Genomic DNA, 15,067 nt, shown 5'->3' on the forward strand with positions numbered 1-15,067 from the left:
AGAAAATTATGTCATGGCTTTAGAAGCTTCTGTTAGGCTAATTGACATCATTTGAGTCAATTCGAGGTGTACCTGTGGATGTATTTCAAGGCCTACCTTGTGCATCTTTGCTTGACATCATGGGAAAATCAAAAGAAATAAACCAAGACCTCAGAAAAAAATTGTAGTCCTCCACAAGTCTGGTTCATCCTTGGGAGAAATTTCCAAACGCCTGAAGGTACCACTTTCATCTGTAGAAACAATAGTACGTAAGTATAAACACCATGGGACCACGCAGCCATCATACCGCTCAGGAAGGAGATGCGTTCTGTCTCCTAGAGATGAATGTACTTTGGTGCGAAAAGTGCAAATCAATCCCAGAACAACAGCAAAGGACCTTGTGAAGATGCTGGAGGAAACAGTTACAAAAGTATCTACATCCACAGTAAAACGAGTCCTATATCGACATAACCTGAAAGGCAGCTCAGCAAGGAAGCCACTGCTCCAAAACCGCCATAAAAAAGCCAGACTACGGTTTGCAACTGCACATTGGGACAAAGATCATACTTTTTGGAGAAATGTCCTCTTGTCTGATGAAACAAAAATAGAATTGTTTGGCCATAATGACCATCATTATGTTTGGAGGAAAAAGGGGGAGGCTTGCAAGCCAAAGGACACCATCCCAACCTTGAAGGATGGGGGTGGCAGCATCATGTTGTGGGGGTGCTTTGCTGCAGGAGGGACTGGTGTACTTCACAAAATATATGGCATCATGAGGGAGGAAAAATGATGTGGATATATTGAAGCAACATCTCAAGACATCAGTCAGGAAGTTAAAGCTTGGTCGCAAATGGGTCTTCCAAATGGACAATGATCCCAGCATACTTCCAAACTTGTGGCAAAATTCCTTAAGGACAACAAAGTCAAGGTATTGGAATTGCTATCACAAGCCCTGGCCTCAATCCTATTGAAAATGTGTGGGCAGAACTGAAAAAAGTGTGTGCGAGCAAGGAGGCCTACAAACCTGACTCAGTTACACCAGCTCTGTCAGGAGGAATGGGACAAAATACACCCAACTTACTGTGGGAAGCTTGTGGAAGGCTACCCGAAACGTTTGACCAAGTTAAACAATTTAAAGGCAATGCTACCAAATACTACTTGAGTGTATGTAAACTTTTGACCCCCTGGGAATGTGATGATGTGAATGATCAGTGATGGCTAGAAGACCGGTGACGTCGATCACCGAGCACCACCCGAACAAGGAGGGGCATCGACTTCGGCAGAAGTCGTGACAGGTGTATGTAACTTCCGACTACAACTGGAATTATTATAGCCATGCTGTTTCTATAGTGGAGCTCTAACAGGGTAAACGTGTATATCTATTCTAGCCATGCTGTTTCTATAGTGGAGCTCTAACAGGGTAAAAGTGTATATCTATTCTAGCCATGCTGTTTCTATAGTGGAGCTCTAACAGGGTAAAAGTGTATATCGATTTTAACCATGCTATTTCTATAGTGGAGCTCTAACAGGGTAAAAGTGTATATCTATTCTAACCATGCTATTTCTGTAGTGGAGCTCTAACAGGGTAAAAGTGTATATCTATTCTAACCATGCTATTTCTATAGTGGGGCTCTAACAGGCTAAAAGTGTATATCTACTCTAACCATGCTGTTTCTATGGTGGAGCTCTAATAGGGTAAAAGTGTATATCTATTCTAACCATGCTATTTCTATAGTGGAGCTCTAACAGGCTAAAAGTGTATATCTACTCTAACCATGCTGTTTCTATGGTGGATCTCTAACAGGGTAAAAGTGTATATCTACTCTAACCATGCTGTTTCTATGGTGGAGCTCTAACAGGGTAAAAGTGTATATCTATTCTAACCATGCTTTTTCTATAGTGGAGCTCTAACAGGCTAAAAGTGTATATCTACTCTAACCATGCTGTTTCTATGGTGGATCTCTAACAGGGTAAAAGTGTATATCTACTCTAACCATGCTGTTTCTATGGTGGATCTCTAACAGGGTAAAAGTGTATATCTACTCTAACCATGCTGTTTCTATGGTGGAGCTCTAACAGGGTAAAAGTGTATATCTATTCTAACCATGCTTTTTCTATAGTGGAGCTCTAACAGGCTAAAAGTGTATATCTACTCTAACCATGCTGTTTCTATGGTGGATCTCTAACAGGGTAAAAGTGTATATCTACTCTAACCATGCTGTTTCTATGGTGGAGCTCTAACAGGGTAAAAGTGTATATCTATTCTAACCATGCTGTTTCTATGGTGGAGCTCTAACAGGCTAAAAGTGTATATCTACTCTAACCATGCTGTTTCTATGGTGGATCTTTAACAGGGTAAAAGTGTATATCTACTCTAACCATGCTGTTTCTATGGTGAAGCTCTAACAGGGTAAAAGTGTATATCTATTCTAACAATGCTGTTTCTATAGTGGAGCTCTAACAGGGTAAAAGTGTATATCTATTCTAACCATGCTGTTTCTATGGTGGATCTCTAACAGGGTAAAAGTGTATATCTATTCTAACCATGCTGATTCTATAGTGGAGCTCTAACAGGGTAAAAGTGTATATCTATTCTAACCATGCTGTTTCTATGGTGGAGCTCTAACAGGCTAAAAGTGTATATCTACTCTAACCATGCTGTTTCTATGGTGGATCTTTAACAGGGTAAAAGTGTATATCTACTCTAACCATGCTGTTTCTATGGTGAAGCTCTAACAGGGTAAAAGTGTATATCTATTCTAACAATGCTGTTTCTATAGTGGAGCTCTAACAGGGTAAAAGTGTATATCTATTCTAACCATGCTGTTTCTATGGTGGATCTCTAACAGGGTAAAAGTGTATATCTATTCTAACCATGCTGATTCTATAGTGGAGCTCTAACAGGGTAAAAGTGTATATCTATTCTAACCATGCTGTTTCTATGGTGGAGTTCTAACAGGGTAAAAGTGGTAATCAGTGTTACAGTCTGCTTGACACTGGAAGGCAAAAAGGGACAGCATGTTCTCTCTCATTCACACAAACCCATACGTATGCCACACCACACACACACACACACACACACACACACACACACACACACACACACACACACACACACCACACACACACACACACACACACACACACACACACACACACACACACCACACACACACACACACACACACACACACGCACACAATGCAGACAGCAGAACACTTACAGTAGAGTTATCTTCGACACTATGATCCACAGCCAAGAACCACCAGCCCAGAACGCTAGGCTGGTTGATATGTTATGTGCTATTGGTGCCCCTGTCACTCAGAGCTGGTACTTCTGTCAGAACACAGAAGTGTTCTAGTGGAAACAGAAATCCTGGCTGGATTTTTCTCACTAATTCTAGTTTTTGGTCTCCTTTGGGGCATGAGGGTTGATGGTGTGTTACGGCTCTGACAGAGTTAACGGATAATCTATTTGGTGCATGTCTCTGCCTCTGTGTGTGTGTGTGTGTGTGTGTGTGTGTGTGTGTGTGTGTGTGTGTGTGTGTGTGTGTGTGTGTGTGTGTGTGTGTGTGTGTGTGTGTGTGTGTGTGTGTGTGTGTGTGTGTGTGTGTGTGTGTGTGTGTGTGTGTGTGTGTGTGTGTGTGTCGTGCTCTGCCAAATAGTACCGATGACACTGCCCTACACTGGAGAACAAACACATGCACACAGATACACACACACACACACACACACACACCACACACACACTAATGATGGTCATTTGGATACTTTCTTTACGCAGAGACACTGTTCAGAGCTGGAGAAAAGGCAGGCCAACACTCACAAGGAGAAGGACTGAGAACCGGAACTCAGAACCAGACTACAGATTACAGCTGGTACCTGAGAAAAGCACTGATACACCAGATTGGTTTATCATAACTGAACTGCTTCTCTGAGACAAACACACCTCTTAATCATAACCAAGGTCCCTCTTCTTTCACATTCAAATCTTTCTCACAGGTCATCTGTAGAAGACACTGTGTTCTCTGTGAATGTACTTAGTAAAATATGGGTTAGATAACATATGGGCTAAACTACTGGGCTCTTGGTAGGGTTTTATCAGATGAGTTTATCCAGGAATCTTTGCATGTCTGAATGTTTGCATGTATCATATCAGAAGCTTTTCCTTGTAGTCTTCATTGACAGGAGGCCTCGCCATGCAAATGTCTTCTGAAACATCTCTGTAGACAGACCTTGATAGTGAGTTGGTTAGAATTTGAATCAGCTGTGTAGTACAACCAAAATGTTCAGCTAGTGTAACCATGTCAGCTAATGACTGCTGTCTGAACACACACATCTGATTTGGTCACTTGTAACCTGTTTGGACAAAACTGACATGAGCATTAAGATCTGCGGTATGAACAAGGCTTGAGAGACCTTCAAATGACGTAACTTGAAATGGAATTTAACCCAACTCTTTAGTGTACACAGTATAAGATTTAGAATTGATCATGTTGCTATTTTAGACATTTTTAAAACAAGAATGACATAATGACATATTGCAGTAAGAACAAAACTAAGAGTAACCTCCACGTATTTGTATATGCAAGGAACTCAAGTAGGGTAATATTCAGTTTATACTGCAAGTTTCCAATCCAATTCAGATCTTGTCTTAAATATTTCCATATGACAGGGTGGGAAGAACGGCTAAAACTCAGATCACACGTTATTTGGTCCAAAGTTAATCTTTTTTTCCACTAAGGTCTTGTACACCTAAGACATGCAGTTTTATACAGACCGATCCTGCTATTGAAACAAGCTGGAATCCTGTGCTGGCAGTGTTGGCAGAGGGTTGTTAGTGGGAATAGTCCTTATTCACACTCACACACACGCATGGACACACATGCGCAAAGACCCGTGCCCGCGCGCACCTCCACACACACACACACACACACACACACACACACACACACACACACACACACACACACACTCAGGTTTGTCAGTGGGAAAAGTCCTTCTGAGGCTGGGCCAGAAGATAAACCACATCATAAATCACCAGTAGGACTCTTAACACCAGGCAGAGAAAAGAAATAACACAGATTTCATGAACTACCCTCCATGGTTATATCACCTTACAAACCAATTACACTCAGCTGGGAGAACTAACTCTTATGTATATAACATACTGTATTAGCCTGGCTATTAACTCTAACTAGCAGGAAACAGTAAAGCCTTCACAGATTATGGTGTCATATTTTATTGAAATAGGAACATGTTTCATGAATATAAAAAATAAAATTTAAAAAAAAGTGTACAGTGTCTAATCCTGAATGAATCGTGAATAATGATGAGTGAGAAAGTTACAGACACAAATATCATACCCCCAAGTCAGGCTAACCTCTCACCATTACAATAACAGGGGAGGTTAGCATTGTATATCATACCCCCAAGTCATGCTAACCTCTCCCCATTACAATAACAGGGGAGGTTAGCATTTTATATCATACCCCCAAGTCAGGCTAACCTCTCACCATTACAATAACAGGGGAGGTTAGCATTTTATATCATACCCCCAAGTCATGCTAACCTCTCCCCATTACAATAACAGGGGAGGTTAGCATTTTATATCATACCCCCAAGTCAGGCTAACCTCTCACCATTACAATAACAGGGGAGGTTAGCATTTTATATCATACCCCCAAGTCAGGCTAACCTCTCACCATTACAATAACAGGGGAGGTTAGCATTTTATATCATACCCCCAAGACATGCTAACCTCTCACCATTACAATAACAGGGGAGGTTAGCATTATATATCATACCCCCAAGTCAGGCTAACCTCTCACCATTACAATAACAGGGGAGGTTAGCATTTTATATCATACCCCCAAGTCATGCTAACCTCTCCCCATTACAATAACAGGGGAGGTTAGCATTTTATATCATACCCCCAAGTCATGCTAACCTCTCACCATTACAATAACAGGGGAGGTTAGCATTTTTGGGGGGGTATGATATTTGTGCATCTATAATTTTCTCACTCATCATTATTCCCGATTCATTTAGGACTCTCCGTAATCATGGTAGCATTCACATTAATGTAGAAGTGTAAAAAAATATATATTCCTTTCTATTGGGCACAAAATAATCTGAAACACAACCAAAACGAACAGCATATGCATTGAAAAATGTGTAGTCACAAGCTTGTGTGCATGTGTAGTCATTTTGTGCTATGAACATGGGAACAAATACTTTACGTTTTGCTACTTCCCCTAAAATGTGTGGACTATGTAGAAAAAGTGCAGTAATTTCTAAACGGTTAACCCAAAAATAAGGTCAAATTAAAGCTGACAGTTTAGCTTTAACCTCATAGTCATTGTATAATTTCAAATCCAAAGTGCTAGACTAGAGAGCCAAAACAACAACAACATGTATCACTATCCCAACATTTCTGGAGCTCACTGTGTATCTCACGGTAATATGGTCGTACATTTGGTAGGTAGTTAGTTAGGAAGAAACCTAGAGAGGGACCAGGCTATTCTGGCTGTGCCAGGTAGAGATTATAACAGAACATGGCCAAGATGTTCAAATGTTCATAGATTACCAGTCAAATAATAATAATCACAGTGGTTGTCGAGGGTGCAACAGGTCAGCACCTCAGGAGTAAATATCAGTTCATTGAGAGTATCTCTACCACTCCTGCTGTCCCTAGAGAGTTGGAAACAGCAGGTCTGGGACAGGTAGCACGTCCGGTGAACAGGTCAGGGTTCCATAGGCAGAACAGTTGAAACTGGAGCAGCAGCACGGACAGGTGTACTGGGGACAGCACGGAATCATCAGGCCAGGTAGTCCTGAGGCATGGTCCTAGGGCTCAGGTCCTCAGAGAGAGAGAGAGAAGAAGAAAGAAAGAAAGAAAGAAGAGAAAGAAAGAAAGAAAGAAAGAAAGAAAGAAAGAAAGAAAGAAAGAAAGAAAGAAAGAAAGAAAGAAAGAAAGAAAGAAAGAAAGAATTAGAGAGAGCATACTTAAATTCACACAGGACACCGGAAAAGACAGGAGAAATACTCCAGATATAACAGACTGACCCTAGCCCCCAACACATAAACTACTGCAGCCTTAATACTGGAGGCTGAGACAGGAGGGGTTGGGAGACACTGTGGCCCCACTCGACGATACCCCCGGACAGGTCCAAAGAGGCACGATATAACCCCACCCACTTTGCCATAGCACAGCCCCCACAACACTAGAGGAATATCTTCAACCACCAACTTAACATCCTGAGACAAGGCCGAGTATAGCCCACAAAGATCTCCGCCATGACACAACCCAGTTACATTGGTCAAGTATTCTGCCACTGTGGACTCTCTGTTTAGGGCCAAATAGCATTCCAGCATGCTCGGTTTTTTTGTTGATTCTTTCCAGTGTTTCAAGTAGCTCTCATTTAATTGTCTCATAATTTGGTTGGGTCTAATTGGGTTGCTGTCTTGGGGCTATGTGTTGTCTATTTATATATGTGAATAGAGCCCCAGAATCAGCTGGCTGAGGGGACTCTTCTCTAGGTTCATCTCTCTGTAGGTTTAGGCATCACTTTCCTTTAGGTGGTTGTGGAATTTAACGGCACTTTTCTAGATTTGGATAAGTAGTCGCTATAGTGCTAATTCTGCTCTGCATGCATTATTGTCTCCCTCTCATACTCTCTCTTCCCCTCTGTTCAAACTCACCTCACTGCAGCCTTCAGCGCTCCCGTCAGGCTAGGCATATGATTGGCTGAGTCCATGCTATGATGTCATCGCTGAATCTTATAAGGGTTCTGACAGACAGCCTGGGAGCAACATTAGCAGAAACACTGCACGGCAGTGAGGGAGAAAGCGAGACAGAAAGAGAGAGAGTGACAGAGAGAGCTAGTGTAATAGTAAAAGAGAGGGGGAGCTGATAGAAGGATGTGGGAAACTATACACTGAGGAACTACTCAAACCTGAAGAATTATTTTATGACAACGTGTATGGGAGGTTGGACAGGGACCACAACCTGTGGAGGTTTGTACATGTAGTGTTTATTTGTTTGTTTTTGTCTGCTGTTGTCATGGACGTTATTTCACTCAAGTTACCCATTGTTTTATCCTAAAGGTTCTTAGCCCCTCACACGGTTTCTCTCTCTCTCCCTCTCCCTCTCTCCTTCTCTCTCTCCCTCTTTCCTTCTCTCTTTATCTCTCTCTCTCCCTCTTTCCCTCTCTCTCCCTCTCTCCCTCTCCCTCTTTCCCTCACTCTTTCCCTCTCTGTCTCCGTCTTTTCCTCTCTCTCTCCCTCTCTCCCTCTCCCTCTTTCCCTCTCTCTCTTCCTCTTTCCCTCTCTCTCTCCCTCTTTCCCTCCCTCTCTCCCTCTTTCCCTCTCCCTCTCCCTCTTTCCCTCTCTCTCTCTCCCTCTTTCCCTCTTTCTCTCCCTCTCTCCCTCTCTCTCTCTTTCTTTTTCCCTCTCCCTCTCTCCCTCTCCCTCTTTCCCTCTCTCTCCCTCTTTCCCTCTTTCCCTCTCCCTCTCCCTCTTTCCCTCTCTCTCTCCCTCTCCCTCTCTCTCCCTCTTTCCCTCTCTCTCTCCCTCTTTCCCTCTCTCTCTCCCTCTCTCCCTCTCTCTCTCTCTCTCTTTCTTTTTTGTAGCTTAACCTGCTTCTTGTTTTTACCCATCTCTCTTTCTTTCTCTCCATCTCCTACCTTTAGACAATGGGCAGCTGCACCCCCCCTGTGCCTTCCCTCAATGTCACCGAGTCAGCCAACACATCATGGGCCAGGGCGGCTGGCGGCGAACCAGGTTACAGTGAGGTGGAGATGGTCCTCCTAGGCATGGTTATGTCACTGCTGGTCGTTGGCATCGTGTTTGGCAACATCCTGGTCATCATAGCCATCTACCGGTTCCAGAGACTGCAGAACATCACCAACTGCTTCATCACCTCTCTGGCCTGTGCCGACCTGGTCATGGGTCTCATCGTGGTGCCGTTCGGCGCCTGCTACATCATCTTCAACACCTGGCACTTCGGCAGCTTCTGGTGTGAGTTCTGGACTGCCACTGACGTGTTGTGTGTGACGGCCAGCATCGAGACGCTCTGCGTGATAGCGCTGGACCGTTACCTGGCCATAACCTCTCCATTCCGCTACCAGTCTCTGCTGACCAAGTGTAAGGCGCGCGTGGTGGTCCTGCTGGTGTGGGTGATCGCTGGACTCATCTCCTTCTTACCCATCCACATGAAGTGGTGGATCAGTGATGACGCGGAGGCGAAGGCCTGCATCCAGAACAGCAACTGCTGTGACTTCAACACTAACACAGCCTACGCCATCACCTCCTCCATCATCTCCTTCTACATCCCCTTAGTCGTCATGGTGTTCGTCTACTGCCGCGTGTTCCAGGAGGCCAAGCAGCAACTACGCAAGATTGACCGCAGTGAGGGGCGCTTCCATGCCCATAACAACAACATGGCAGGAGGAGGAGGAGGAGGAGGAGGAGGAGTGGAGAATAACAATGAGAGCCGAGGAGTTGGAGGAGGCTTCAGGAAGACCAAGTTCTGCCTGCGGGAACACAAGGCCCTGAAGACCCTCGGGATCATCATGGGGATCTTCACGCTGTGCTGGCTACCCTTCTTCGTCCTCAACGTGGTGGTAGCCATCTGGAAGGTAGGGGACATTGGACTCGCCTTCAGGATACTCAACTGGATCGGTTACGCCAACTCCGCATTCAACCCCTTGATCTACTGCAGGAGCCCTGAGTTCAGATACGCATTCAAGGAGATCCTGTGCATCAAGAAGGTCCGGTTCCCCAACATAGGGCCTAGTAATGGATACGTGTACAGCGGACATAGCTGGCAGAGTGAGCAGCAAGGAGGGAGGAGTAAGGGGAGCTCGGAGGACAGTGACCCAGCTGCAGACGGGAGCTCTGGGAGGGGAGAGGCGGGTGGGAGTGGAGCTGCAGACGGAACGGACCCGAATGGGAACTGCAGTAAAGGGTTAACAATTGTACTTTAAACCCCTCACCTTGCTAAGGGAAGTGAACAACCTTTGGAACAGACAGACATGTTTCACAGTTATCGCTCATTGTCACTTCACCAAGTCACTGAGATGAGACTGGATGGATAGAGGGTGAATGGTGAGCAGGTAGCACAGGTGAGACTTGTTAAATTGAGGACAGGAGAGGAATTTGTTGCATTTCACCAGTAGGTTTGCTAAGTTGAATGTATATTTAGAGAGAGAGAGATCATGTAGATTGTTCCATCTACCTCACCTTGTCGTTTCAGATATCTATACGTTCTTATCATGTATAATCTAAATATGTCACATTGATTCACTGACCACAGAAACCAGACTGGCTCATAAATCCAGAAGACCATTTTACTCTGTGGCCCATACATGAAATGTATGCACACATGAATGTATGTCGCTTTGGATAAAAGTGTCTGCTAAATGGCATATATTATTATGAATAATTGGTGAGAGAGAGAGAGAGAGAGAGAGAGAGAGAGAGAGAGAGGGAGAGAGAGAGAGAGAGAGAGAGAGAGAGAGAGAGGACAGAGAGACATAGAGAGAGACAGACAGATAGCGAGACAGAGAGAGACAGAGAGAGGCAGAGAGAGAGACAGAGAGAGACAGAGAGAGGCAGAGAGAGACAGAGAGAGAAACAGAGAGCGAGGCAGAGAGTGAGAGACAGATAGAGAGAGAGACAGAGAGAGAGACAGAAAGAGAGAGAGAGACAGAGAGAGAGACAGAGACAGAGAGGGAGACAGACAGATAGCGAGACAGAGAGAGACAGAGAGAGACATAGAGAGAGAAACAGAGAGAAAAACAGAGAGCGAGACAGAGACAGAGAGAGAGAGACAGAAAGAGAGAGAGAGAGACAGAGACAGAGAGGGAGACAGAGAGGGAGACAGAGACAGAAAGAGAGAGACAGAGAGACAGAGAGGGAGACAGAGAGGGAGACAGAGAGAGACAGAGAGAGGACCATGTTCCATTTGTTTTTCCATGGACCATTTTCTTGAGTTTCACACAAAACTTTTACATTTTTAGAGTTGAGCACACATGGCTTTTGCATTCAATGACTTAACTGTCAATTGATAATCGCTGCTGTGCCACACCTCCCCTAGCCTTAATGATCTGATCCAGTGTCACATCAGCCCTCCCGTCACCTCTCTCCTCTCCTCAACTCTCTGCTCTATCTTTACCCTTCTACACAGAAGTCCATTTCCTCTCCCAAGTCTCCGGGTGTTTCTATCAGAAGTCAGTGGTTAGTCTGCGGTTTGTTGACTGGATCTGTCGTTGTCGTTCTGGGAAGTAGCCATGTTTACTGAGAGCAGAGTCAGTAGTTTCCTCAGTGATCGGAGGGAAGGGTACAGACCGACTCCATGGAATAACAAACAGTCTGTGGAACCAGGCCAGAGATAACAGTGTCCCTGTCTCCTGCCCTAGAGGTGCCGCTTACAGGACCCAGGCAGGCTGCGTCTGAAATGGCACCCCATTCCCTATCTCTTGCAGTACTTTTGACCAGTGCCCTATACGGTCAGACCAGTCAACATGCATGAGACAACAGGTGGACTGGGCGATTGAGATGTTTCTAATCAGGGTGTGATCGCTGGTGGGTCTTTGGTTCTCTGTGAAGTTTTTCCAAAGTAAACAGAATTCTGGATCGTTCAGGATATCTTTGCAATGATCCGACTAGACAATGACCTATTTCTACAGCTGTTGATGATGCCTGTATCAATTAGTTTCCCTCTCTTTATCTCTTTCTTTCTCTCAGTATCTATCTCTGTATCTATCTCTGTATCTATCTCTGTAGTTCTCCCTGTATTTCTCTTTGTATCTATCTCCTCTCCCATTTCTTTCTTTCTTTCTTTCTATCTATCTCTCTCTGTCTCTCTCTGACTTGTTTCTCACCAGGAAATTCCTGTGTTGTTGCAGGGCTGAGCCCAGTCCAGGCCGATAAACAGGGGATAAATCCATTATCTCTGCTGTTTACTTGGGGAATCAGACGACTCCCTCCCTCCTAAACAACAGTCGCATGCAGGGAGCGATCTCTAGATTAGGATGTATAACGTTTTCCCAGTCTGACAGACGGTTAGCAGGAGGAGCACAGGGCTCAAGTCTCTCATGGGACATCTATTCCCCATACTCCTCAAGTCTCTAACGGGACATCTATTCCCCATACTCCTCAAGTCTCTAACGGGACATCTATTCCCCATACTCCTCAAGTCTCTAACGGGATATATATTCCCCATACTCCTCAAGTCTCTAACGGGACATCTATTCCCCATACTCCTCAAGTCTCTAATGGGATATCTATTCCCCATACTCCTCAAGTCTCTAACGGGACATCTATTCCTCATACTCCTCAAGTCTCTAACGGGACATCTATTCCCCACACTCCTCAAGTCTCTAACGGGACATCTATTCCCCATACTCCTCAAGTCTCTAATGGGATATCTATTCCCCATACTCCTCAAGTCTCTAATGGGACATCTATTCCCCATTCTCCTCAAGTCCCTAATGGGATATCTATTCCCCATACTCCTCAAGTCTCTAACGGGACATCTATTCCCCATACTCCTCAAGTCTCTAACGGGACATCTATTCCCCATACTCCTCAAGTCTCTAACGGGATATCTATTCCCCATACTTCTCAAGTCTCTAACGGGATATTTATTCCCCATACTCCTCAAGTCTCTAATGGGATATCTATTCCCCATACTCCTCAAGTCTCTAACGGGACATCTATTCCCCATACTCCTCAAGTCTCTAACGGGATATCTATTCCCCATACTCCTCAAGTCTCTAACGGGATATCTATTCCCCATACTCCTCAAGTCTCTAATGGGATATCTATTCCCCATACTCCTCAAGTCCCTAATGGGATATCTATTCCCCATACTCCTCAAGTCTCTAACGGGATATCTATTCCCCATACTCCTCAAGTCTCTAACGGGATATCTATTCCACATACTCCTCAAGTCTCTAACGGGACATCTATTCCCCATACTCCTCAAGTCTCTAATGGGATATCTATTCCCCATACTCCTCAAGTGTCTGCGGCTGTGTCCCAAATTATACCCACGTTTACTCACCATAAGGCCACTTCCCCTAACTGTTTTAGACATAACCCTGACCAATTCCCCTAGCTGTTTTAGACATAACCCTGACCGATTCCCCGAGCTGTTTTAGACATAACCCTTACCGATTCCCCTAGCTGTTTTAGACATAACCCTGACCACTTCCCCTAGCTGTTTTAGACATAACCCTTACCGATTCCCCTAGCTGTTTTAGACATAACCCTGACCGATTCCCCTAGCTGTTTTAGACATAACCCTGACCACTTCCCCTAGCTGTTTTAGACATAACCCTGACCACTTCCCCTAGCTGTTTTAGACATAACCCTGACCGATTCCCCTAGCTGTTTTAGACATAACCCTGACCACTTCCCCTAGCTGTTTTAGACATAACCCTTACCGCTTCCCCTAGCTGTTTTAGACATAACCCTGACCACTTCCCCTAGCTGTTTTAGACATAACCCTTACCACTTCCCCTAGCTGTTTTAGACATAACCCTTACCGATTCCCCTAGCTCTTTTAGACATAACCCTTACCGATTCCCCTAGCTGTTTTAGACATAACCCTGACCGATTCCCCTAGCTGTTTTAGACATAACCCTGACCGATTCCCCTAGCTGTTTTAGACATAACCCTTACCGATTCCCCTAGCTGTTTTAGACATAACCCTGACCACTTCCCCTAGCTGTTTTAGACATAACCCTGACCGATTCCCCTAGCTGTTTTAGACATAACCCTGACCGATTCCCCTAGCTGTTTTAGACATAACCCTGTCCGATTCCCCTAGCTGTTTTAGACATAACCCTGACCGATTCCCCTAGCTGTTTTAGACATAACCCTAACCGATTCCCCTAGCTGTAGACAGTCTTGTGATCAACTCAACAGTATGCTATGATCATAGTAGTTCCACGTTAATTGTAGCTACTGTCGGCCTGGCTTTCCTCTACCTGTCTATAACAGTGTTAGTGTCCGTGTGTGTGTGTGTGTGTGTGTGTGTGTGTGTGTGTGTGTGTGTGTGTGTATGTGTATGTGTATGTGTGTGTGTGTGTGTGTGTGTGTGTGTGTGTGTGTGTGTGTGTGTGTGTGTGTGTGTGTGTGTGTGTGTGTGTGTGTGTGTGTGTGTGTGTGTGTGTGTGTGTAAGTGGCTTTCCGTCTCAAGTGTTGTCAGCTAACGGTGTTGAAACTGTGAATTTTGTTACTTTGGAGGAACATCTTTGTCCTGTACTATAGCTTTGGAAGCACCACTTGTTGTCAAAAGTCCTGCTGCACAAAAATAAGTAAATATGGGTCAATTTGTGCCTAGCAAATAAATATAGTTTTTTTTATTGGATTTTGTGTTTATATTCATAAATACGTGGTGAAAGCAATAATTGTTTTTATTTTCGTTACTTTATGTAATCTTCAAATTTAACAACCATCTCACTACTTTTGCAGTAGTAGCTTACAAAAACCAAAAATTGTACAAAAAAGACACATCGTTTTAGACTTTGAGCCATGGACATCAAGAACCCACATTTGAATGAATGCATTCCCCTGTAAAAGCTTGCATGTGTGTTCTGTATGTGTTTGCGTGTATTGAATATTCATGTGCTGTTTTTTTAATACTGTGGTCTGCTGTGTTTCATGTGTTTTGGAAATCTCTGTGACGTTTTTTTAATACTATGGTCTGATGTGTTTTGTGTGTATTGGACATCTCTCTGTCGTTTCTTTAATACTGTGGTCTGTTGTGTCAAAAAATAAATAATAATAAAAGCTTCTTAAGAAGAACATCTAGCATAAACTGGCCACCTACACTGCTCCCTGCTGGTCCTCTCCTGGCCACCTACACTGCTCCCTCCTGGTCCTCTCCTGGCCACCTACACTGCTCCCTCCTGGTCCTCTCCTGGCCACCTACACTGCTCCCTCCTGGTCCTCTCCTGGCCACCTACACTGCTCGCTGCTGGTCCTCTCCTGGCCACCTACACTGCTCGCTGCTGGTCCTCTCCTGGCCACCTACACTGCTCCCTCCTGGTCCTCTCCTGGCCACCTACACTGCT

At 44.5% G+C, this 15,067-nt stretch overlaps 1 protein-coding gene across 1 annotated transcript; it reads left to right on the forward strand.

The window, feature by feature from the left end:
• The first annotated feature begins 7,801 nt into the window (after nucleotides 1–7,801).
• Nucleotides 7,802–14,800, forward strand: adrb2a (adrenoceptor beta 2, surface a). Its single transcript, XM_014213101.3, has 2 exons — nucleotides 7,802–7,997; nucleotides 8,672–14,800. Exon 2 carries the CDS (start codon nucleotides 8,675–8,677, stop codon nucleotides 9,965–9,967), a length of 1,293 nt encoding a protein of 430 aa, XP_014068576.1. The 5' UTR covers nucleotides 7,802–7,997; nucleotides 8,672–8,674; the 3' UTR covers nucleotides 9,968–14,800.
• The last annotated feature ends 267 nt before the right edge of the window (nucleotides 14,801–15,067 follow it).

The sequence above is a fragment of the Salmo salar genome, chromosome 09 (genome assembly GCF_965601325.2).
Source record: "Salmo salar chromosome 09, fSalSal1, whole genome shotgun sequence".
NCBI lineage: Eukaryota > Metazoa > Chordata > Actinopteri > Salmoniformes > Salmonidae > Salmo > Salmo salar.